This window comes from Morone saxatilis, unplaced genomic scaffold (assembly GCF_004916995.1).
Source record: "Morone saxatilis isolate NCDOM2014 unplaced genomic scaffold, NCSU_SB_2.0 Contig3, whole genome shotgun sequence".
NCBI classification, from domain to species: Eukaryota; Metazoa; Chordata; class Actinopteri; family Moronidae; genus Morone; species Morone saxatilis.
Genome location: NW_023339873.1, coordinates 2571712 through 2595490, shown reverse-complemented (window position 1 = coordinate 2595490; position 23779 = coordinate 2571712). Strand labels below are relative to the sequence as shown.

At 39.2% G+C, this 23779-nt stretch overlaps 1 protein-coding gene across 1 annotated transcript in view; it reads right to left on the bottom strand.

The window, feature by feature from the left end:
* Positions 1-23779, bottom strand: part of gfra4a (GDNF family receptor alpha 4a) — a 239729-nt gene that overhangs the window by 138541 nt on the left and 77409 nt on the right. The window contains exon 2 of the mRNA XM_035673634.1: positions 8749-8822. Within this exon, the coding sequence (XP_035529527.1) occupies positions 8749-8822 (74 nt within the window). The remainder of the gene's footprint in view (positions 1-8748; positions 8823-23779) is intronic.

Here is a 23779-nt window from a genome sequence, read left to right as displayed (position 1 = left end):
AGTTATAATTTTAATGGTAGGTACTGTAGCTAGCTGCTAGTATCGATGAATTAAGTGATTCTACTCCTCCAAAAAAAATGTGCTTCTGACTTCTGTCACTGAGTGACTTGCCTGACATTCTGAAAAGTGCATGTAGCGTGTGAACTGGAGTGGGCTGTGCATGAAAATACAGGACAAATCTGTCCCATATTGATTCAGTTTTATTTTTCAATATAATCCTGCATTATCATATATGGAATCATATGGAAGTAACAAAAACTGCAGTTCCTTGAACAGCCATCTGACAGTTGATTACTACAGAAGTAATCAGTCTCCATATTCTAGCCCCCATATTAAACCCAACCTTACAGCAGAAATAAACACGTGACAACTGTACAGGTGGTGAATTGATATATAACTCAACTGTTTAAATTATATTAAACATCATTAAGGGAATGGCTGCTCTAAATGACAGGTGGGTGGTGTCACAGGTTTCCGTTTTCAGTAACCAGGCTTCATTCTGCTCACCTCAGCTCCACCCACACACTGCGTATTTGCCCATTTTTGGATTATCCAGGAGCTGGTGGAGTGGAGATGGCGATGGCCAGAGCCACAACACTGAGCTTTACAACAGCCATCCAGCTAGCAATCTTTATAGTAGCATATATATACAGTTTTATCATTACTATCTACCATATCTATCAGATTTATTTAACATATCTATATATCTATGTATACATAATCAATAGATATACTTTAGCTTAATAGACAGCAAGCTATGTACCATTCTAGCTCAACAGTGTTAAACTGCAGGTATGTTCAGGTGCATTGGTAAAATACAATTTATTTCTCTCTCTCATCTCTGTTTGACCAGACATAGGAGAATACAAGTGTGTCCTCATTAGTAAAATATACTCCCACAACCTTCCCACCCCTGTCCACCCCACCTGATCCCACTCCCACCCTCCACAGACACCCTTGAGAAGATGAGGGGGTCAGTTTCCTGTTTCATTTGCCTCCGGTCATGCAAGGCTGCGTCAGTGTCTCTGGCCGTCTCCCTGCACTAAATCAAAGCCAGAGCAGAGCGCCGAGCCGTGGCGGTGACTCCTTTTATGATATTCTATAGGATCTCAGTCATTGAGAAGAATGACATGTATGGCCATAAGACTTACAGATCCTCGCAGGGGTCACAGGAGCTGGCTCGCCTTGTGAATCACGTTCACAACTGCCAGTCACTTCTTTCCATCTCACTGAATTGTATCATTGAAAACCTCATTAAGCAGCAACATTAGAGAGCTCAGTGTTTATTCTGCTCAACCTCCTCTAGGTTTGTTATCAAGCTGTGACAGTTTCCATTTGCAGGTGTTAGATACCGTTTCTGCTTCCTCTCTTCCCTCCCTCTCTTCTCTCTTTCTCATTGCAAACATGACAGAGAGTGTCACCAGCCGCTGATTTGCAATTTCGTGCAACCCCAGCAAACGGATGATGTTAAAAAGAGCGAGTTAGCTCGATGGTTTGAACTGCATTGCAGCAAAATCATTTTAAGAAGTGCCCTAAACCACATAACAGACAGTCACATGGGAGAGTTTCAGCTTCTGCATGAAAGCCATTCCAGATTCTTAAAATTACATCAGAAAGACTTTAATGCAAATCTGAGGCGCTGTCAGGTTACTCTGGTCATGTAGCTATATCTCAATGGGCAGAGTGTGACACTAACACTTACCATGGGTAGGAAAATAAATTCTCTGTGCAGCTCACTAGGCAGCAGGAGAATGATACAAACCCTGTGTTGACAGTGCAAGTAATACAATCAACAAGTCAGTGAAAGACAATTTATTTATGGAGATAAACTAAAATTAGCCAATGACTAGATGCTCAACAAGCTTGTTATCACAGAAAGGTCTGTAGCAGTAGAACTTTTCACTGCCAAAAGATGTCAAACTTCCACTCTACCCCATTTACTTTCAATGAATAACCGTAGTTTCATTTGATGGTTTGAAGATTACAACCATTCATAATTCACAATTTTCTATCATTTATAATTACAACAAGACTAATGAGACTTGACTTGAAAATGACTTTGAATTGTGTGACCCTTTTTTGCTACTCAATTATTTCTAAATTATATCAATTATCAATAGGTGCTGTTTGGATGTTAATGCAACATGATAAAAAGCAACGAAAAATACACGATTTGTCGTCTCACACAGTTTACGGTTATTCAGTACAGGCCGACTCATCAGAGCTCAATGTGGTGTCACACTGCCAGAGGTAGAAGGAGGTAGGGGTCGTCTACCCACTGAAAAAAATCTATAAAACTCATGTTACAGTAAAGAGCTTTGGTTAAAAGTATGTTATGAGGACCTGATTATGTTGGTCAGTTCGAAGGCGCACAACCACACATACCCTCACACACTCAGACACACCTGTGGCAAAATGGGAGGTTGTGGTTTATGTGTGTGTCTACAGTACTCACCCTCACTGTTTGGGGTCATAAATATTCATTTAGCATCTATCAGCCTTTAGGGATTAATCCCAGTACAATGGATAAAATACAGAACACAAAGCTACACGACCGGCATGTTAAGTCCATTATATACAGTAAAGTACCAGGTATTGCCCACAGGAGACTAATGGCTTTTTATCAAGGATCCCTGGAGGGCTGCAGCCCTCCACCTCCAACAGCACAGCTTCCATTAACGCAAGGCAGGTTCAGTTCAAGAGCACATTTTCCAAAATGCACCTGCTTTAAAAGTAAAATGAGTGACATTAGTGAGACAAACAACCCACGCTTTTGCTCTTTTATTTTCACAGAGAGCCACCTTTAAGACTGTGGTTCTGGTTGCAATGCAAGGCTTCTCTCTGCTGTGGTACTAATTGACATAGTTGACACGGTTGCTTTTTGTTTCTTGACAATAAAGCTGTTAAAATGTCACATAACTATCCAAATTAGATTTTTTAAAAGGACCTGAAAAATGTGTTGAAATGCTAAGATGCAAAATTGGCAGTGTTGAAAAGGGAAATAATGTCCAACAGCATCAGGGCTCTAAATTCCAATGTACCGCTTCAATAAAAGGTCATTTAAATCAACGTCCTTGTTAAAGCAGAAGTACAAACAGACATCATTAAACAGCTGCTTTCAAGTGAGTCACATTTACATTTCAATCTAGTTCATTAAGCGCAGACACTGTAATCCACATCATGGTTTAACAGAAACAGATCAACATTAACTGTACCACACACGCTTCAAAATAACAGGTTTAGTGTTTACACTCTGCTGCCAAATAAAACTCACAACACAACAATGCTGCAGTCAGGCCACGGCTGTGGGAAGGCACCTTGAACAATAAAGTGGAGAAAAACTTATTTTGACAGCAGCAGAAAACAAAAAGACTAAGTGTGGTTTACTGCAGTAGAAAAGACATTTGATAGGACTGAATCACAGCACCTTCATATCAGCAGAGGCAGGTTCACTGGGATCTCCACAGCTTTGTTATTTCAGAAATAATTAGACTGAAAGCTGTGTGAGCTCAAAATCTGAGAAAATGAGAAGTCAAAAATCTTTTTTATTTTCATTTCTGACAATAAAATAACATGTTTTTGTTTTTTCTGTTCTAGCCATTTTAATATTCTGCAGAGGGAACTGATTCTTCAATTCAATTTTATTTGTATAGTGCCAATCCTAAATCTCAGGACACTCTGACTGAATACAATTTATAGAAGATTTCTTCTGCTCTTGGCTAACTCTATTGATTTGATTGCTTTAGTATTGTTTTGTCGATGTGTTTTGTCTGTATTAGTAAGTGTTCTTTGTTTGTTTAAGTATAGTTCTGTCAGTTTTAATATTTCTTGTCAAAACTTAAGAAGAGCAGCACCATCACTTGTTTCCGGAAGCGCCTCAACGCGACTGACACGGCCTTCTTATGGCAGGAGGAAAGGAGGAAATACGGTGCTTGTTTAATAGTGCAAAACATCAGACTTTATCACATGAGAACACTATTAGTTTCAAATTTCCAATCTTAATGTGATGACGAAGGTACCCTAACTTTAATGAAATAGTCTAACTTAAACCACAATGTTTCCCTAACTTAACTAAGACCACATTTTACAATGATCTTTCCCTAAATCTAACGGACAATTTTTGAGTTGTCAACATCATTTGTTTTTCAGCACTGATTTGTAAAGCTTTGGAAGGACATATTTTGTCATTTTAATTAATTTGAAGGATTTTTTTGTTTTGCTTGCTGTTTTGTCTGCGTTTGATTTCCTGTTTATTCTGTTATATTATTGTTTTTTCCCCTCAGCTTTATCATGTTTGGTCTGGGGTAGTATTGTTTTGTCTGTTCTAGTATTGTTTTTTTTTTCAGCTTTTTTAGTATTGTTTGTCTGTGTCCCTGACCTCGATGGGATTCAGCTTTTAAAAGTAAATAAAAAAATAAATTGATACAAGTCATACTGTGATTTGAAAAATCTATGTGACCTGAATGTCATGATCAACATTGCAACAACAGAAGAAGTCAGAACACGGCAACATTCCCTCTGCTCTTCACAAGCACCATTTTTCCCCCGCCACCATTATTGAGAGGGACCTCTATTTTGTTCTCAGCGGTGTGAGCCCGGCCCCAGCAGTGTCCAATCTATCCTCCACTTTACCTCCTACCTGTGTCAGCACCTCTCTGGCTTTATTGTGCTGGCTGTGGCCTCGCAATTAAGCCTCAATTTAACAACCAAAACAATGGAGGTGGCAGGTGATGATTTTTCCTATGGAACCAGCCATTAAAAATGTCACCTCCTGCCTTGTGGGATGTGTCGAATCGAAGAGTCATGAGTGTGGTCATTATTATTTAAATTTTTAAAAATACCAATGATTATATACTCCATTTCTTAATAACAAATGCTGTACACCATCTTATTACACAAGTAAGAACTTATGGACTATTTAAAAAACGTGACATCTCATTTTGAAAAGAAACTAATTTATTTGACTGTCAATCTTTCTGTCAGAACTGCATGAATCAGCGTTATCTTCAGAAATGTCAGCATTAACAAGCTGCCTTCTTGTGAAGGCAAGAACAAATTTGAGCATTTTTAAAGAAGTTCTGCTTCTGACTGCTTCCTCGTATTCAAGACGAAACATCAAGCCACAAAATCCATCATTTAAAGGCTGAAAAGAGAAATTATTCATTTTGTGAAAGCGTTTTTGTCAGCCAAGGTCATCAGTAACCTACTATCGCGTAAAATTGACTGTAATTTGTCCTAATTTACTACTATCAGTCATTTTGTGAGAAAATATGTCAATTTCCAAACAGTGGCTAACATATCCATTTGGAAGGAAGCTCTTAAAATGCAAAGCACCAGAGAGTAGCTGAAACATCACAGGTGTACTACTAAGTACAGTAAAACGGGGCTCGACATTATGTTCCGATGTCCACCTGTTTCTCGCCACTGACTCACAGGAGATGATTGAGTTTTTAACTGCGTTCAGGGTCTATCTTTTTTAATTTGTGCATCTGCGATCAAACCAAGTGGAAAGGTGTCCCTGAAGGATGTCATCTGAGTATAATTATTTTTCCTCACTAATTAGCAAAGCCTCAGAATTACAGCTAATTGAATAAACCTCTGTACTGTCAGAGTAACAGAAACTGCTTTGAATACATTACAGCTGCATGTTACAGCTGGATCTGAAACAGTCCTTTATGGACAACAAACACACAGAAAACATCTGGTTTTGTATCTTAAAATGTGTCTGCACCTTCTTATGTAAATTATGATCTTGTTTTGTACTTTTACACATTTTTCTCTGACAAAAAACACTTTAGACAGCTCTCAACATGTACTCCAGACACCTCGAATGTACCGAAATACTGTGAAAATGGTTATCTAAAGCATTTCTATACTTTTCTATTTATTGCATAATTTGAAGATTAAAGGAAGTATGACTTAAAACTGATTGAAATTCTCACCATGAATGTCTACACCAAGTTCCATGGCAAACAATCCAATAGTTATTGAAATATTACAATAATAAAACCCTCATAGTCATGCTAGAAGAATAGTCTTAGTGTACCAAATTTTATAGCAATCCATCCAATAATTGCCATCCTGAACCAAAAAGTTCAGCCTGCTGGTGGCGCTAGAGGGAAAGTCAGGGAATCACTAAAGTCATTAGAATTTAGAAGAATATCTAGAAATCTTGAATATCTGTAGCAAAATGCATAACCACACATTAACCATTGCCATACCTAGAGCCTCATTGCTAGTAAAGCTAAAACATTTGAAATACATGGTTTCCACAGGACAGCAACCTAGCTGTGAAAACACAACACACTACCGAGTACATCCTTCCTACATCAGCAGTTGAATTATAAGAGTAGTGCATACTGTAATGAATTACCATTTTAATATATCTCTAAGAACTTTAATAGCTATTGACAAAACCCGTGGTTAGCTCACTCTGTGCTCAGCCAACAATTACCAAACAAATTAGACTCTCTGTTTCCAAGCAGCACAGATGTTTGTTGTCTATTAAAAGCACAGATGATTCTTATTGGAAAAATGTCGCCGAAATTGAGGGAAAGCCTCATTATCAGGTTGGTTTATTTGTTTTCAGCTTGCTCTCATTATGTGAAACAGCATTTTAGATGAGGCAAGGACTCTGGCACGGTTCCGCAGTCGGCAAAACAGTGTCCTTGGTATTGTCATGGGAAGCGGGGTATTTGGCCTTCATGCTCTATGAAACTCCCTCCCCACCCCACCTGCATGAAACTTTCCTCTCCGAACTCACTAATGAGGCTGAGCCAAGAGTCAATCAGCTGTAAGGGCTAAAATGTACTTCTGAGGGGTTGCAGACAAACCTGTGCAGCCTGCCAATTCAACATTCGCACATCTTTGTGCACCTATCAGCTTCTCCATTCATTTCATTCAAGCTTAGGCTAAATGAGGTGGCGGGAATATCCGTCAAGTTCTGGCTGGTACCACAGGAAAGAGCACTCGAAGCGGAGCTTTCACAGCGTGTGGCTCTGGCACCCTGAAAATAATGACATCTTAAGGAAGTAAAACCACACAGCAATTAAATGCCAATATGTGACTAACACAAACACAATAAGCAGCTGAATTCAGACTTCAGTCAGAATACCCTAATTTGAACTCATCAATCTGCCGAACGTTTCGTTTCACAGCATTCTCATTTATTATTCTTTTACAACATATGACTAACTAAGTTTCCTGCCCACATTAATGCAGTGCTCTGAAGGCAGCCGGGGGCTTTATGGTGACTATAATAGGCCACTGACAGTCCTATTTCAATGGTTCACTATTCTACCTATAAACTGAGCTCCATTAAGTCCAATAAACACAATACTTTACGATCCATCATCTCCCACTTTCTATTTTTGGCCTCTGCAGCCAAATATCTCTGAGCATCATTCCTATAAAACTGTGCAACTGAATCAGCAAGCAGAACAGCAGTTAATGTTGTTGTTTAATGTATGGAGGGGTCACATAGGACTCGGAAATGTCAAGGTGTTGATAGTAGTGCGGGGGAGAGAAAGGTGGCAGAGTTGCCGCTGTTTCATATGAGAGGAATAATTCATGTGGAGGGAAAAAATAACAATGTGTGACATCTGCCTGTGGTAGTGATTATTGTAGATATTTTCACCGGTGCCACTTCCACTGAGCAGAGTGGTGTCTCACTCAGAACACATCTCAGAGACATAAGAATAACAGTTTATGATTGATATTCTAGGTGTGGTGGTGCTTACTGCGAAAATTGCAAGTCTAAACAAAAATGTGCTCCATTGAAATTCTGATTCAGGCTTGCCCTAGTTTTCCCTCATATACATTTATATTGTTTGGGGCGGGGCTTGGGAATGGGGACTTATCGTAAAAGATATTATCTTATAAACAAGTGTGCGAGGCAAGTACCTCTCTCTGTTCTTTGGTCCTATGATATCTCTGGATGCTAAGAGAGACAGGCAATCTAGATAATTCTGCCCTGTAATCAGCTTTTTGTTTGCACTGCTGACAGCGGCATCACTGGTGAAGAAGTTCCACTACATGGCAAAGATAAACTGATACACTTTCTGCAGAAACCTGCGATAGGAAAATTTGTGTGATCATGCAGAGAAAATGACACTGTAGGTAATTCTCCACGCTGGATTCCTTTTGCAAGGAAATTGTAGTGTTATCATGAAGGAAATGGAGGCTGGCTCAACGCTGTGTTCCCTACTTTAACTGCATATCTGCTCACATTTCCTTTTAGTGATGTGATTTCACTAAAGATGCCAAAATTAATTGAAGAGCTCAGCGGCCGGCGGTGCATAACAGGCTTATGAGTTCATGTCTTGAGACTGAATGTGACTCATGATGTGTAGTGGAGACATTATGGAGATGAAACACTGAGAAAATATTTATTCGAAATATTTGTTGGACTAAAAAAATGATTTTTTTTCCATTGTACCTTAAATGTAAATGTTTTAATATTCTAATTACTGATACTTACTGATCACAGAGACCATCATTAGTAAAACTGGGAGATATCATGTGTCCTGATATTCTCATTGGCTTTTATTCTAAACCACAATTAGCATTAAATATATTCTGAACCACCCCGGTTCAACCTAGTTTGGACATACAGTAAAAGCCAATCAGCAGCTCTGCTCTCTCCTGAAGGCAGCAATATACTAGAAATGAAATTGAGCTTGCACAAAATTAAACTGCTGTTGAACTGGTTTCAAACACAGTGCTGCGAGCGAATGTCTGTATACTCACTGCGACTTGACGTCTGTTCATTTAGTGACACTCCACGACTCCTTGCCAGATGGGGTTTCTTGCAAACTGCAACTCTGTAATAGAAGGAGAGAGAGATTTGAGTTAGGCAAATAAGAGTGAAACAGATTAGGATACAGGAGATGATTTAAAATCTATAAAATAAAATATTAGGTCGCGATGTAGATGAATACAAGTAGAAGAAACAAAGTTTTTTTATAAATGTTTGAACAAATGACTGCCAGTAATATGAAAGAGATGCTAAAACTGCTGATCCCACTGAAAGTCAGCTAATTATTTTCATCTACCAACCCGAAAAAAACATTTGTGGTACAGAAGGCCAAAGGTCAAGTGCCAGTTGGACAGTACAATACCTGTCCTGTGCGAAATGTCTAAATGGTTCAGTGAGCTCATTGTCTAGCAAGCCAACAAACCCATATATTTTCTCAGAAGTTGTTTTACCAACCTGGGCAAGTTAAAAGTGAATTTTGGACTTGTGTTAGACGAGTGATCAGAAATATTACTCTGATGGGATCTCTGTTTCTTCTGTTGGTAAGTTGGTTTCCTAACAGTCTTGAATGAAATCTTTTGTAGACACGACATTCAACAGTTACTGTTTGCTACAACTCAGTATAACAGAATGTGGTACAATGCCATTCTCTGCTGTTTTCAATGTCAAGGATGAACCTTGTTAACTACATTTTCAAGCAAATAGGGACAAGAAATTGTGCCCATAAAAACATTAAAATTTAGAGGTAGAGAGAGTAGAGGAAAATCTACATCTTCTTGAAAACTACGTAAACTCCCACGGCAGCTCTAGAAAAGGGACTATATGATAATAAGAGGTATGCAGGAACAATTAACAAAGCTGTGTCAAAATTTCAAAATAACTACCTAAGCATAGTAAGTCATCAAAACCAGGCCAAACATTTTACAAAAATGCACATTTAATTTTCACACCCTATTGCTTTCAGTTTTACATCTATAGTGTTCTTTAAAAGACCGGTGATGTTGCAGATTGCAACCATCTGAATTCAGTTCGTCGCGTCGAAGGAACTATGGTGGCCGGTGTTTAATTTGTTCGTTCTAGGCTACTGTAGAAACATGGAGGTTCAACACAGTGGCCTCCGTGAAGAGGACCCACTCCCCCTGTAGATAAAAACGGCTTATCATGACCTGATGAGAATAATTATGTTACAGTACAATTGGTACAGTGGTAATATCTAAACCACTATGCTAGAATTAAAATACTTCTTGTATAATAAGACAAGCAGCTTTAAATATTATTAAATTATTAAATCTTTTGAGAATTTAAACAACTATATAAAAAAAACAAATCTCAGAACAAAAAGTTCCTCTTTAAATGTTTTGCCTAATTGCAAATTCACACCTGAGCCTGGCTGACTCAAAGGCGTGTTCCTGTTGTAAAACGTGCACCTAACTGCATGTGTTTTCTGTTATAACTAATGTATCAAATGTATACACCTGGGCCTTGATGGAGTAATGACTGAGTAAATGGTATCAATGAATAACCTTATCAAACCCCCACTGATACACATGAGCATGTGTGCTACTGGCAGTAAGTGAAACTGAAAAGAGCAAATTAAATTTGATTCAGCTGGCATTAAGGTTGTGAAAACAGCTCAGGCTTTAGACATTTATGCTTTTCCAGTTTTATGAGTTTCTTTACAAGCAATCACAGAGAGAGAGTCAAACCCTGACCGCCACAGTGACACTTTCACCAATTTCTGCAAATATTCACACCTCGGATTCCCTTCCATTCAAATATGCAACCGATGAACTTCAAAAGAATGCATTTCCACTTCATGTAAGAGCCAAACCCAGCAGATTTGCCGGTCAAGGATCCCCTTTGTTGAATTCTAACCTGTGATAATAAATTCTTCAATGTCTAGCCAATGTGAGAGAAAAGGTGGAACTGAAAGGGCCGTCAGGAAACCTTTCTCTCTGCATTGTGAGAAGCAGCAACATAGGAGGGCTCCTGTATGGCTACAACAGGGACAGAATTTAACAACAATAATGCATTTGAAAGCAAAGTTATAGCCTATAGCTTGTGCTTGCAGACCCAACCTTCTTTTGCCTCAAAAATGCAAATACACTTCTCCTCAGCAATGATTGTCCAATAGCAGCTTTGGATTTCTGAACATGCTGAAGAGGAGTGCATGCACATCCAAAAGTTTGGACGGTGGTGTATTTCTTTAGACCTTTAAGATAAAAAAAACACGAGCAAAATTATAACTAATCAATTAAACAGAATGTTTGTCCGCCTAACTACTCCCAATAGTAGAAACCAAGAATTACTTCCAAAGACCATATCATTAGCACACGCACTGTGTGGGAGTCAAGAGACTACTGGATATCAGAGACAAGACAATGTGAGAGAGGTCCCTCTCAGTGAAGAACCTACAGAGAATTATCACCAGAATCTCAAGCTCCCCTCCGCTTTACAGATTTATAGCAAGTTTCAGCTCACTGTACAGCTTTCCAGCCCACAAATGTACTGTTTTGGTTCACTCTTATAACTCTTATAGTGTAATAGTGTAGTCTTTGCTTGTAGCAGCCAGCTGTTTCCAGCGACAAAACTGTACGTATGATTTCAGTCTACCTGTCTGAAATGTTATCCACTGTTATCATTGTATGTATTGCATATGTGCCATGGGAGAGTGGAAGGCTTGACACATGTACCATTAGCAGGTAGCACGTAGCTTAGCAAAGGATCAATTCTATTCTAAGCAAAGGGTAAGGGCACAGTCACACATCTTCGCGTGGAGTTTAACTTTGGTGAACCGGACAAGTGGCAGGCACAACTGATAGCAAAGAAGAACTGTGCGCGTTCGCATCAGCAGGCAATGTTCACTCCCCTGCATTTGCTTATGTGTGACCATAATGGAGCTGCATTTTGCCAATCACGTTTCAGCTTGAGCAGAGCAGTCACACCTGCAGCTGTGTAAGAGGCAGGCAGAAAGAGCAATCAGCTGACTGGAGCAATGCAGCAGACAGGTGCAGAGATAATTTGAAAGCAATTCTCTTCCTTACAGAGACTAAACAAACATCCCTGTCTGCCTCAACCATTAAGGTGTCAGATATGTTTAGCACTGAAGGTCATCCTGAGGCATGCCTGGGCGATCCGGCTTGACCCAGTGATGCAGGTAGACTCAATTGAGACGCCACAAAATGAAACTCTTCATGAGCTGCCTCGTGTTGGCCGTCTCTCCCCATCCAATCTCGCTCAACCACCCACTAAACGCATCAGAAAAGATGTGTGGCTGAAATTGAGCAAATTGGTGCTGTCGGGCAAAAAACACACATCTAAAAAAAGTATGCTATTCAAAGAATGCTCATTAATCCATTGGCACCTGCTGTAGGAACTATATTTTAGATTACCCAATAGATTTTATAGCAGGTCCCTGAGCCAAAAAACTCACTCAACACTTAATTTACTGTGTAATAACTGCTACGTGGTTGCTTTCGACAGCAGGAAAATTGTATGTGGTTCAAAAAAGCTCACCATCTAACCTACAGTACCTTCCAACACCTTACTGAAAGGGTAACACTGTACAGAGCAGTGAAAACCATGTAAGGCCAAATAAATCAATGTATCCTTTCCCAACTTCAGAGCTCACATGACTACTTTGGCTCAGTGCAGATCACTCAGGGGTATAACCTAGATGTTTCAGGGATGCAAGTAAAAAGGGAATTCAAACACACACCAGTGGCTTCGCATTAAAAATAGCAGACTTGTTCTTAGCCTCAATGAATATATGAATCATGAAATAACCTATAAAAGGTGTGATTACTGGATGAGTGCAATACAACAGTTGAATGATGAAATTAAACCAAATCCATTTATCTGTCCATGTATCTATTCATTCATCTAGCTCACTGCCTTCACACTGCTTTAACCACATCACTCTGCTACTGTCCAAAGGCCACTTTGAGACAGATGAAAGTGGCACCAGTGGTGCTACAGTGATTGGCGGGACAACTAGCAACATTGCTACATGACTGGCGGCCAATGTAGCTGGTGGCAGATGGGTGATGTATGTATTTGACAGATGGAACTCAATATGGAACAAGATATAGGTCTAAAGGTAAAGACGTACCGCCCTCTGTCTTGAGGCTAACATTCGTCTGGCCACAGCCCCCTATGATCGGATGTGTAAAGGCTGGTGATGTCTGAGCCGATGTGACCCTAAAAAAAGTTACTAGGGGTGGTAGACTTGACTAAATACACTGTTCTCTCTATGCTCTTTATACCATTTATAGTATTTTTATACCCCACTGGTGATGGGGAGTACTACTGCATAGGTGAAACGTTGGTTCTGCTGTCTATCATGTCAAACAATGTTATAGGAGTGCATTAAGTTAAATTGGTGGAGGCTAGACAACATTGCAAATCATTGAGCAAAACTGTTTATGGCCATATTGGACTGTTTCAGGCTTTTTGCATCATAAGATGAAGTACTTTGATTTATCAGGTATTTAATTCACTGCATAAGCCACCGATTGGCATATCTGTCTTATCAATAAAAAGTTTTTCAAGTGATTTATTACATCACAGCATAACATGTATGTAACAGAGGATTTCATCCATATCGCCCACCCTAGAAAATACTGGGTTCACCAGCTTTTGACTAAATATTGTTCACGTCAACATCCGAGTGGAAAAATCTTTTTTTGAAAGCTCAATGCAGTAGGCACAATATAATACAACAGACACATGCCTAATGCACAATATAACATTTGCACAATATAATATGGAAGTGCTAAAAACAAACAAAATGAGATATGTCAGCTGAAGTTTGTCATTCAGGATAATTAAAGCCTAAATCTGTCAATCGGAGATTGAATTATCATGCTTTTTTAAAGTCAAATAATTGCATTTATAATTTTTTGTAACTCAGAATTGAAAGGTTATGAAGCAAAAGTCAGACACTTGTATACTTGTTTAGTGTGCCTGCTAATGTTTTAGCACGTTGCTAAGGTTACACAGGCAGCTTAGTAGCTTTGAGGGAAGCATAACAATTTAGAACAGTGATTCAATTTAAAGGATAATCCACAACAAGCCATACAGTTTGGAGTGGATTATCTCGCCTGTACCATGACCACCTGGCAGCAATCAAAATATAACAACTGTTACTTAAATAAAAAAGTTTGTCAACCTGTCTTTGTCATGACTTTAACAATTAGCAAAAGCCAAACCCTTCCAGCTACAAGTATTAATTTACAATGGTTATGAGACTGTGCAGCTGTCTGTAAAAAAAAAAATCTGAATCAGAATCAGAAATACTTTAATAATCCCAGGGGGAAATTACTTAAGCCCCTGTGCAATGAGACTAAAAAGTCTCCATGGCCATGGTAAAAAAAAATTCCAGCTAACCAAGATAAAGGATTCACCGAGACCCTGATACAACAGAAAATGAATTATTTAGTCGAGAGTCTGGGTTGGTAGCAGACCGCCTATACAGCTGCCAGGTTTCAATGAGTGCTGAGCAGGATTTTGCAAAACTTCACTGCCTTTAAAAGGAATATCTGACCTCCAGTACTCTTACGTTGTTAGATCTGTGATGTTCAGTGCCTTCTGGGAGGCCCTGATTTTGTGATGAAGTGTTGTAGTAAAGTCTTGTGGTGTACCCAGTGTCCTTCAACCTGCCTCGTCTGCTTTAGTCTGACAGCCTCCAGAGAACGAATGTGAGCTTGTTTCGCTCTGCAGTGGGTTGCATGTGGAGGCGGAGAAAACAATAGCAATAGAGAAAAATTAAAAGAATTTCTCACATTTATTGTGGCTGCATTGCATCATGGTTTACTGGGACTAAAGTGGGAGCTGAAATTGGTCTCTGCTGTTGTGACAATGGATGTATCTTTATATAATTACTGAATTGAAAGAAACAATTGATGACTAATTCTTGCCTGGTCACAACAGAAAGCGGTAAAGTAAAATGTATCCATACATCTTCATGAAATAGTGACTACTCGCAGGGCTTGCTGGTGAATTACTTAGGTTGTGAGCTAACCACTAACATGCTGGCAAACCAGGAAAATGCTAGCAGGATTTGACACATATGTAACTTACGTCACAAAACATATTTGTTTTATACATAACATAAACTGTTTTTTTTTTAAACTATGATCTTTTTCTAAACCTAACCAAACTGTGACTGTTTCACAAGTTAACCATGTGTTAAAAAAGCATCTCATTCAGATGCTAATGGCTACGTCATTATTTGACGTAGTCGGATGAGAATGTGTTGGGCATTTTGGAAACAAATAAGAGATAATGCAGTTTGTTAACCATCGACTCTTGTCTCACAACTATCCAAAAACCCTGTGTCTTTTGTTTATACTCAGAGGATGTTAAATAACACCAAGCTATGGTAACGTTAACTTCTTCCAATTTGTGCTCTCAGGCAAAAGGATTATTTGTCAGTGGTACATATATGAACCAGTTGAAACAAGTTGAACCAAGTTGAACTTGAAAAAATCTTAAGCTAGGGCCACGGTCAAAAGTGTCTTTTCGCTCAAAAAAGGTTAGCGTGGATGCTGCTAGCATTAGTTATATCAGAGCTGGAGAGTATTTATTCATTGAAAGAAGAGCACTGAAGGCTTTTCTTGATGGAAAAGTTCTTCTCTCAACTGGCTTCTGTTTGACTACGTTTTATGGTTCGTTCACCTGACTCATTGAAGTTCGTCTGTGATAAATGATGATAGACAGAGGTTTGTCCAAACACCTACCCAGCTTTTTTAAATGGTTTACAACTTCAGTGAAACTATTATAGGTTTACTGAAGACTTCAGTATTTTGATGCTACATGCTGTTATCAACGTGGGCCACAAGAATAAAATAAAATTTGCAATGTCATGACTGCATGAATCTCATGAATGCAACGCAACTGTCATATCACATACCTCTGTCCTGTTTTGTCTCTAAACACCATCATATGAAGCAGAAATGCCATAAAAATTGTCTTAAAAACAGAAAGAGCAGTATTCCCTGGGACTCTCTTCAAGGGCTGAGTGAAACGTCACCCAAATGAAGAATGGCAGCGATATCCAGCCAGAGGACAGCTTCCTCACTCTCCCTGTTTTTCTGAGCTAGATAAATCAGCTCAAGGTTCCTCAGTGATCTTCTGTGTGGCAGTGGAGGGGGATTTATCATTCTCAGATAAAGGCTCGGTCCTCGTCAACGTTCTGCTTTCACCCTCTGTGTTGAATTTATGAGAATTGGTGGTATTGTGTGTGCAGCCTACCTAGTTACACAACAGAGTGCAAAGGGCTGCACAACAAGACAATCCATTGCATTCATGCTATTAATTCCTACCCTGAGGATGTCGTTCAGACACTTGACAAATGGTGTTTTACACCGTCATTTGCAACAGTACAAATGCAGGAAAGGTACAACTGGTGTCACTGCAGCGTGCAACAGTTCACTCAGTCTCTCAACAGTGGAATTCATAAAACTTACAGATTTCAAAGAGCAGCAGAGTCTAAATCAGTTTACCAGGAAGATACAAACAATGGTCCCACTGTAATAAATGACTTTATTTCATTACTAAGCGCAGATGACAATTCAGATTTTTGAATTCTCAAGCTTCTGCTCGTACCGCACAGTCTCAAGGAATGTAAGGAATTACTGCTGTTCGTTTTGACCATTTCTTTTATTAAAAACACTAACTAAAAACTGGTCTCACATCCAGACGTCTACAAAACTAGCAAACACACAAATCATTACTACAACTACTACTACTATTTCAAAGAGTCTGACCTTGTCTTTCAAGCTGCACCTTGTCTGTCAGTTCCCTGTTACCTGCAGTATAGATAAATGCCATTTGTATGACTGTGTCTATGTAATTACCCAATTACAGCTGTTAGACCAACAGAATTAACCTTTGCTAATGCTGTTAGAGCATTAAGTGTGAATTCCATTTAGAAAAACTCATCTGAATGCAACAATGTGAACAAAGGCAGCTGCATGAATAAATAAATACTTTTCCATCTTTTGTTTGTGCTTGTAAATTGAAATAACTAATGTTGGTTAAAGGGAAGCATTAAAAAGATTCATGTGAGAATCAAAAGGCTCTCTTATATAATGATTCTGAATGTATTCTTCTACGTGTGTAGGTGAGAAGACAGATCAAGTGTATAGCTGCTAACTGTGATGCTACAAAGCACACACATAATTAATGGCTGATGTTTTTGTTTCTTAATGCAGTTTATAGTCAGAAATATAGAGGGATTTACTAATCTTACTCATCTTACTGGGCCAATAAGCTAACTGCTCTTGTTGCAGTTTTTTATTTATTTATTCATTCAAGAACAAATATGGTAATATCCTATATTTGCAGTGAAAACCAACAGTGCAATGATCCTACAAGTATTATCTGTGTAGCCATGGCCTTATATATTATTTCTCTGTGCCATGTTTTGTTGTCCAAGAGCTATTAAAAAAACATCAATGAGCCACACTGTTGCACTGGGTGACATGTTCCTGCATTACAATAAACAAGGGCAGTGCAGTTCATTTTGAGTCAGTCCCAAGTACACTGTCCTGCTGCCATAAATACTAACAAGAGCTCTTATTAATCGGCAACTGAAAATAGTCCCCAACAGATACACAACTTACTCCTGTGTGAGTAATGTTTGCCAAAAACTACAGTGACCAGCTGTTTTAGGAAATTATTGAGCCTGTTTAAAAATGAAACTATATATTTAAGACCTGTTTTTAAAGATTTACAAAGCAGAAACCACAGGACTCCAGGCTGAGTGCCACAGACAGGGTAGGGAAGTTGGGAAATATTGATGTATTTTTTAACAATAATAAAATACAGAATAACACCAACCTCATTCTTTGGACTATTGTAACTTTTAAAGTTAAAAAGTTAATTTGTGACCCGAAGAGAAAATTGTTTAGTTACTTGTGTTGTTGTCATGTTGTCAAGAGATTATTTCCAACAAGATGAGATAGCCACCGCCCCTGCTGTGTGCCATTACAAAAATCATTACTGGCATGGAAGTGAAGCTCATCAGGCATTACTCAAACTTGCTTTTGATGAAAGACTGCTTTTTGAGATAATGATCAATAATTTTTAGGAAATTAAACATTCCCAAAATACTTTCCAGACATTTGGCATGAAACACCTCATTTAAAGAATTGTTAGATTGTCCTATGTTGTTTTTTCTTTTCTGATAATGAAGGATCATTTGCCACAGACCATCAACCGTGCGCTCCTACGGCCTCGTCATCATATCATGTGCTCTTGGATTCTTGAATAGAAAGACATTCCCTGCTCATTAGCTGATATCCTGAGGCACAGCTGTCTGTTTTTGCTTGTGAAGCTTTTGCTGTTGACCTCCGCATGCTTTAGCCACCCCTCTCTTTTTTGATTCTCATCTAATTCTTCCTCTTTGTCTCTCACACTCAGTTCATCCCTCGATCACCTTCGATCGCCTCTGGGCAGACAGTGGATCTTTTTGTATCTCTCATAAATGTCTGTTTATGGCTCTGTGTATTGAACGTTTGAAGCAGTGTCCTTATTAGGTAATGCTGGTAATGATGAGGGTGTGAATACAGTAGCAGCATTAACCTCGTAGGTCTTGTGTTTTCAGGCTGTATCCACGTATCAGTTTCCCAGGTTTGATGTATTTTGCTAACGTGACAAAACCAATAATGTTTCTATCTAAGACCAAAGGGGGTAATAAACTCAATCTCCTTGGAGCACTCAGCATTTCACCGTGATCGTTGCTGTCATCACTGTCTCTCCTCTGGTTTGGTCAGCTAAAACACTTCATTTTCCATCCCGCTCTTATTGTTATGACAGTGGGGTTTTTGTTTTCAGCTGACTCAGGTTACTCTCTGCCTCATTGAGTCATATCTGCTGAGTCACAAGAGGGCCGCAGGACCCTGCACCATGTCTCCTGATCAAAGGGGCTTGACCATCAGCAAAATAGCAACTCTGGCCAACTCCAGCAGGCTGACATAAGGCGGCAAGATCGATTTAAACTTGTACTGACACTTCTGTGAGCGAGGATACAGTAGGTGAGCTGCACACATAAAATCCGACATGCTCATTTGATTTCAGACGAGGCTTGGACGAGATATGTCAAATCTCTCAGTCACAACTCCGACCGGCCGTCTGAGGTTTTTTGCTTTGTATGCTGTTCATTCTCTTAATTAACTTTAGTTTTAATACTACATGACAGATCAGTCTGATGTGAATTCTAGAGGGTGAAATAAAAACTGCTTGCTCAACAGGTACAGCAGTCAACATAAAAAACAAAACAAAAACAAACATCCATACCTCATATAGATCTGACAGCAGGCTCTGGTTCATATGGAGATGTACTGATGACATTAACCCCTCGCCCACATTCATGTAACTTCAAATTATCCCCAAGGCATAAAACATAACAGATGCCTGACATGCTCAAACAGTCCATGGTGACATTTGAGCCTGTGATCTTTTTTTAACTAAATTAACTTACCTAAACATAGCAATATACTGAACACAAAGGTTTTTAACCCCGCTGTGTAGCTCACCTGGGGTAGCTGGGAGGCTTGCTCAAGGGCATTTCCTCATTGTGGCTTCATCAGTGAATTTTACCTGATTTGCGCAGCTAGGGATTTATAGTGAAAGAATACCGCTTTTAAGTGTTATGTAAGATGTAATCCAAGGAATTGAATGCACAATGCAGATGTGAACAAGCAACAAAGAATGTTTTGTCCTAAAATATGATACCATACTTTTGTTGAACCTGTTGGGAAATAAAAAGGATAAAAAAAATAAAATAAAAAAGAAATGTGTTCAAAATCATGAATAAAAATCTAAATGAACACATCTGTATTACACTGTACATTAAATAAAAAAACCTTTATATATTACATTATATTATTGCACAACTCTAGTTTTAGTATGTTACCATAGTTACATAGATTAGCCATGGAATTTGTGGGTTGCGGGGAGGCCAGGCCTGACTCAGCTGAATGGACCGTCAGTGACACAGACTCCTGGAAGTGGGTCAAGAATACACACCTCCACCCTGAACCATGCAGACAGTCAGAGCCTATTAATTCAAAACCCTAAATGAGCAAAGCACCATATGACTCGCAAATTATCATAATATGCAAATTGAAATCAAGTAATTATGGTAGGCTGTAGAGGTGCAGCATTTTAAGCCAGTTTTGCCTTAAGTATCGACATTAGCTCAGTACGGCGTGCCCCCCAGCACATGATAATAATGATGATAAATAATTCTACCCCCGGTAGAGCCGAAAATACTCCTCCTACGGCAATTCTAAAACAGGTAACAGACTCAGCTGTTAATCCTTTAAATGTGAGGAAGAGATGCTTATACATATTCATGCATATTAATGCACTGCTGCAACCCAACCTGACAGGGGAGCTTATTAAATTCTGGTTCTTTAAAACCACCATGACATTCAGGAGTCTAAATCCTGTCCTAACCTTGTTAGCTTGTGTAAATAACAACGATGTGGGGGAATCGTAAAATACTGCGCCCCTCGACACAACCAGCCAAATTAAGATGTGTTTCGGCATTTTCACCCAGGACAATCAGTCAAAACACAACTGGGAGGGTGCACTTGTATGGATGAAAATCAGCCAGCAAGTACTAATAATAAAGCACTGCCGGCTCCTCTCAGCAGAGCAGTAAACTTAAAACATAGTGATGTAACTATGATATTGTGATAACAATAATAATTTTAATTCAATGGACAGAAGGAGACAGGAATTTGTCAAAAAATAAATAAAGCTGTTTCAAACTGGACCTTGTAGAATCTCCTTTCTGTCCTGAAGCAGAGGTGACTAAGTTTTCATGGCAATTGAAGTTTCAAGGACCCGATCAGTCTCAGATGCTCAAAATGGAAGACATTAAAGAGCAGTGTCCATCAGTTTCTTTCATGTAAACTATGTTATCAGGCAGCGCACACAAAGGCCCCAATTCTGAACCTAATAAAATATAATAACACGCCTTGTAATGAAGAGGCACTTCCTCAGGGCACTTCATAAATTATGCAAATCTGCAGGAGAATAAAGGGCCAAAGCTTAATGGAGATAGTGTGAGGTCGAGAGCAACGAGGGAACATCGTGGCCCCCTTTTCACTTTCATCCCCTCGATACCGCAGCGGAGCTTCTTTAGGCATCTTGAAAGCAAATAATGATAAAGATACCAGAGCTAAACTTGCACTCTTATTATTTCCAGTGTTTGCCTTTGACAAATTGCATGGTGTTTTGTTTATTCATTAATTTACGGTTTGAAGTTCGGTCAGTGAGTTGGAAAAAGTGCAAAGACAGCTAAGGGCACATGCTGAGGTGAGTCAAAAGAAGAGCCCTTTACACAAATAAATCTCTGGCTGGAGCCAGCGCTCAGAGGGAAATAATGAACACATATGTCAAGACTTCTGCCTCATTCTTCTGCTCCACAAGGTCAAACGGCTTTGCAGAGCCTGCAGGGGTTCTTCAGATTGCAACTGTACGTCGATTGCGTCCATTGGGGGGGCTCTGAAATCCAAACAGAGTCAATGAGCACTTGAGGGTCCCTCACAACAAGAAAGTGCAAACAACCGTTTATAGTTCCCTACACTTTACACAGTAATATGGCTTTAAGGAACTCCTAACTAGAGTTGAGGTTAATGAAATATATTTCAAGAGAAACTATGAAACGCTGGAGAAATGTAAAATCCTGAGGCTATAATAGTGTATCAGAAAGTTCAAATTAGAGGTCTTCAAATTAGACTTCATAGGAATAGAGACCTGACCCAGGACACCCTAAACTTCAAAATTTATAACCAGTGAGAACGACCAGTAAAAACCGTTAACATTGTAAATAGAGAGGAAGAATATTGTAGCCCGTAGTATATATACCTGTGGTTGGAAGGCAGTTTCTGGCTTCATTGGGCCTTTGTAGTTATCTTAAAAACCACTTCATGTGATTTTATTGACTGATTAAGCCTCTGCATTTTGAAAGTTGTAAGAGACGTATCTACAGTAATCTAAACCATAGATAAAAAGCTTCAGAAATTGTCCAAGTCAAGCTGAAAGATAAGTCTCTACACTAAGGCAAAAAAAGGTTAAAACCAACAATGTTTTAGTTAATCTTCCTATCCCTAACCCTTTATTGATTATCAATATTAGGCTTTGGATACAGAAACAATACATGTTAGTAGGATCAATTTACTATTGGTTTTGGTCTTTTCATGGGATCTGCTGACAATAAAAATATATAGAATGTCCTGACTTAACCTTTAAAAGCATATTTGGTGGCACTGTTGGCATAGGTACCTAAAATCAATTTGTTCTTGCTATTATAATCCCTGGGGACACGTTGCCCTCAGGATCCTTTTTGTAAAGGGTTCATGAACTCTGACTGAACTTCCACGAACGTCTCACATACAAAAGGTTTATCACTGCACCTTTTATTTTTTCCTGTGAGGAATCCTTAGGTATTTGCTCGCTCCCTTTGGAATAATAAAGAAAGAAACCTGATGAACCTCTCGCTTTGAAAATGTCAAATCAAGACGTTTCTGCACTGATGGTATCTACAAGTACATGTGATCATTTTCCCACTGGCTCGAGAATGATTACGGGGGTTTAACTGTACATAATTCACACACTATAATTGCATTTTGCAGGGGGGCTTTGCTTTCATTACTCCTGTTAAAGCCACATTCGACATGCCTGTGGAACAGAAAGGGATTTTGTACAACTTCACAATGAAAAGGATATTAACTATTCAGTGGATTTGATGGCTATTACACTGTAATGAGCCCAATTTTAGTAGGTAAATTGACAGTAGAAGCGTTACATCTGTTCTAGACCGGTGAAATTCATCCTGAAGGTTCTCAGGACATTTGTAATACATTGTTGTATAATATGACACCTTGTTGAGCAGTGAATTAGCTGCTTGCCAAGAATCTCACAACAGGAATCACTGAATCTATTAAGATATTAAGTTGCACAGACCCCCATTTCGGTAGCGAGAAAGAATCAGTGGTCTATTTATTGAGCCTTATAAACAAATAAACAAAGACGTAGTTGTAGTGCCCAGGAAGCCAAAGCATTCGTACCTTCAGGGCCCACTTGAAATCAGCCTAATAGTGGTTTACATCAAAGCTTATCTCGGAAACAGCCTGTCTTTGACAGCTAAGCAGAGCAGCGACCTCTCAGCAAAAACCCCTACTGCTGAGTCTGAAAAACGCTGACTTACAGTACATTTAACTGTTATTTAGCACGGCAAGTTGACTAAAAACACAGTCTAATTTACTGCATTATGACCTGGGGGAACAACATGCATTTACACAAACACACATACACACACAGCTGGAAGCTGCATAGTGTTACACAAGTATTGTACTGTTGGCCATCAAGCAGTTTTGGGAGAGGGCAGGATTTTGGATTTTTGTTGTTGTAGACTTTGCAGGTAGATGTTTAAAGAGGGAGGACTGTAAGGTGCACAAGAGGTCTTGTTTATACACCACTGGGCTCTTTAAAGACAGAATTGTGTAGTAAGTAAGTCAAATTGAGCATCAAGTGTTCATAACCCGGCTGGATTGTCTGGCTTGGTCTCTTCCTACTTGGTTCAAACTGATCACAATGAAGAACTAAAGTAAAACGTGACGTGATGTTTGGCCTGCAAGCATGGTATACACCGATCAGTCATAACAGTATGAGCACTGACAGGTGAAGTGAATAACACTGAGTATCTGGTTATCGTGGCTCCTGTCAGTGGGTGGGATATATTAGGCAGCAACTGAACATTCTGTCTTCAAAGTTGATGAGTTGAACTGTAGCTCTTGTGGGGTGTTCCAGGACTGCAGTGGTCAGTTTCTATTAAAAATAGTCCAAGTAAGAAAAAGTGGTGAACCGGAGACAGGCTCATGTGCGGCCAATGTTCATTGATGCTCGTGGGGAGCAAAGGCTGGCCCGTGTGGTCTGATCCAACAGCTCAAACTGCTGAAAAGTTCATGCTGCTTCTGATAGAAAGGTGTCAGAACACACAATGCA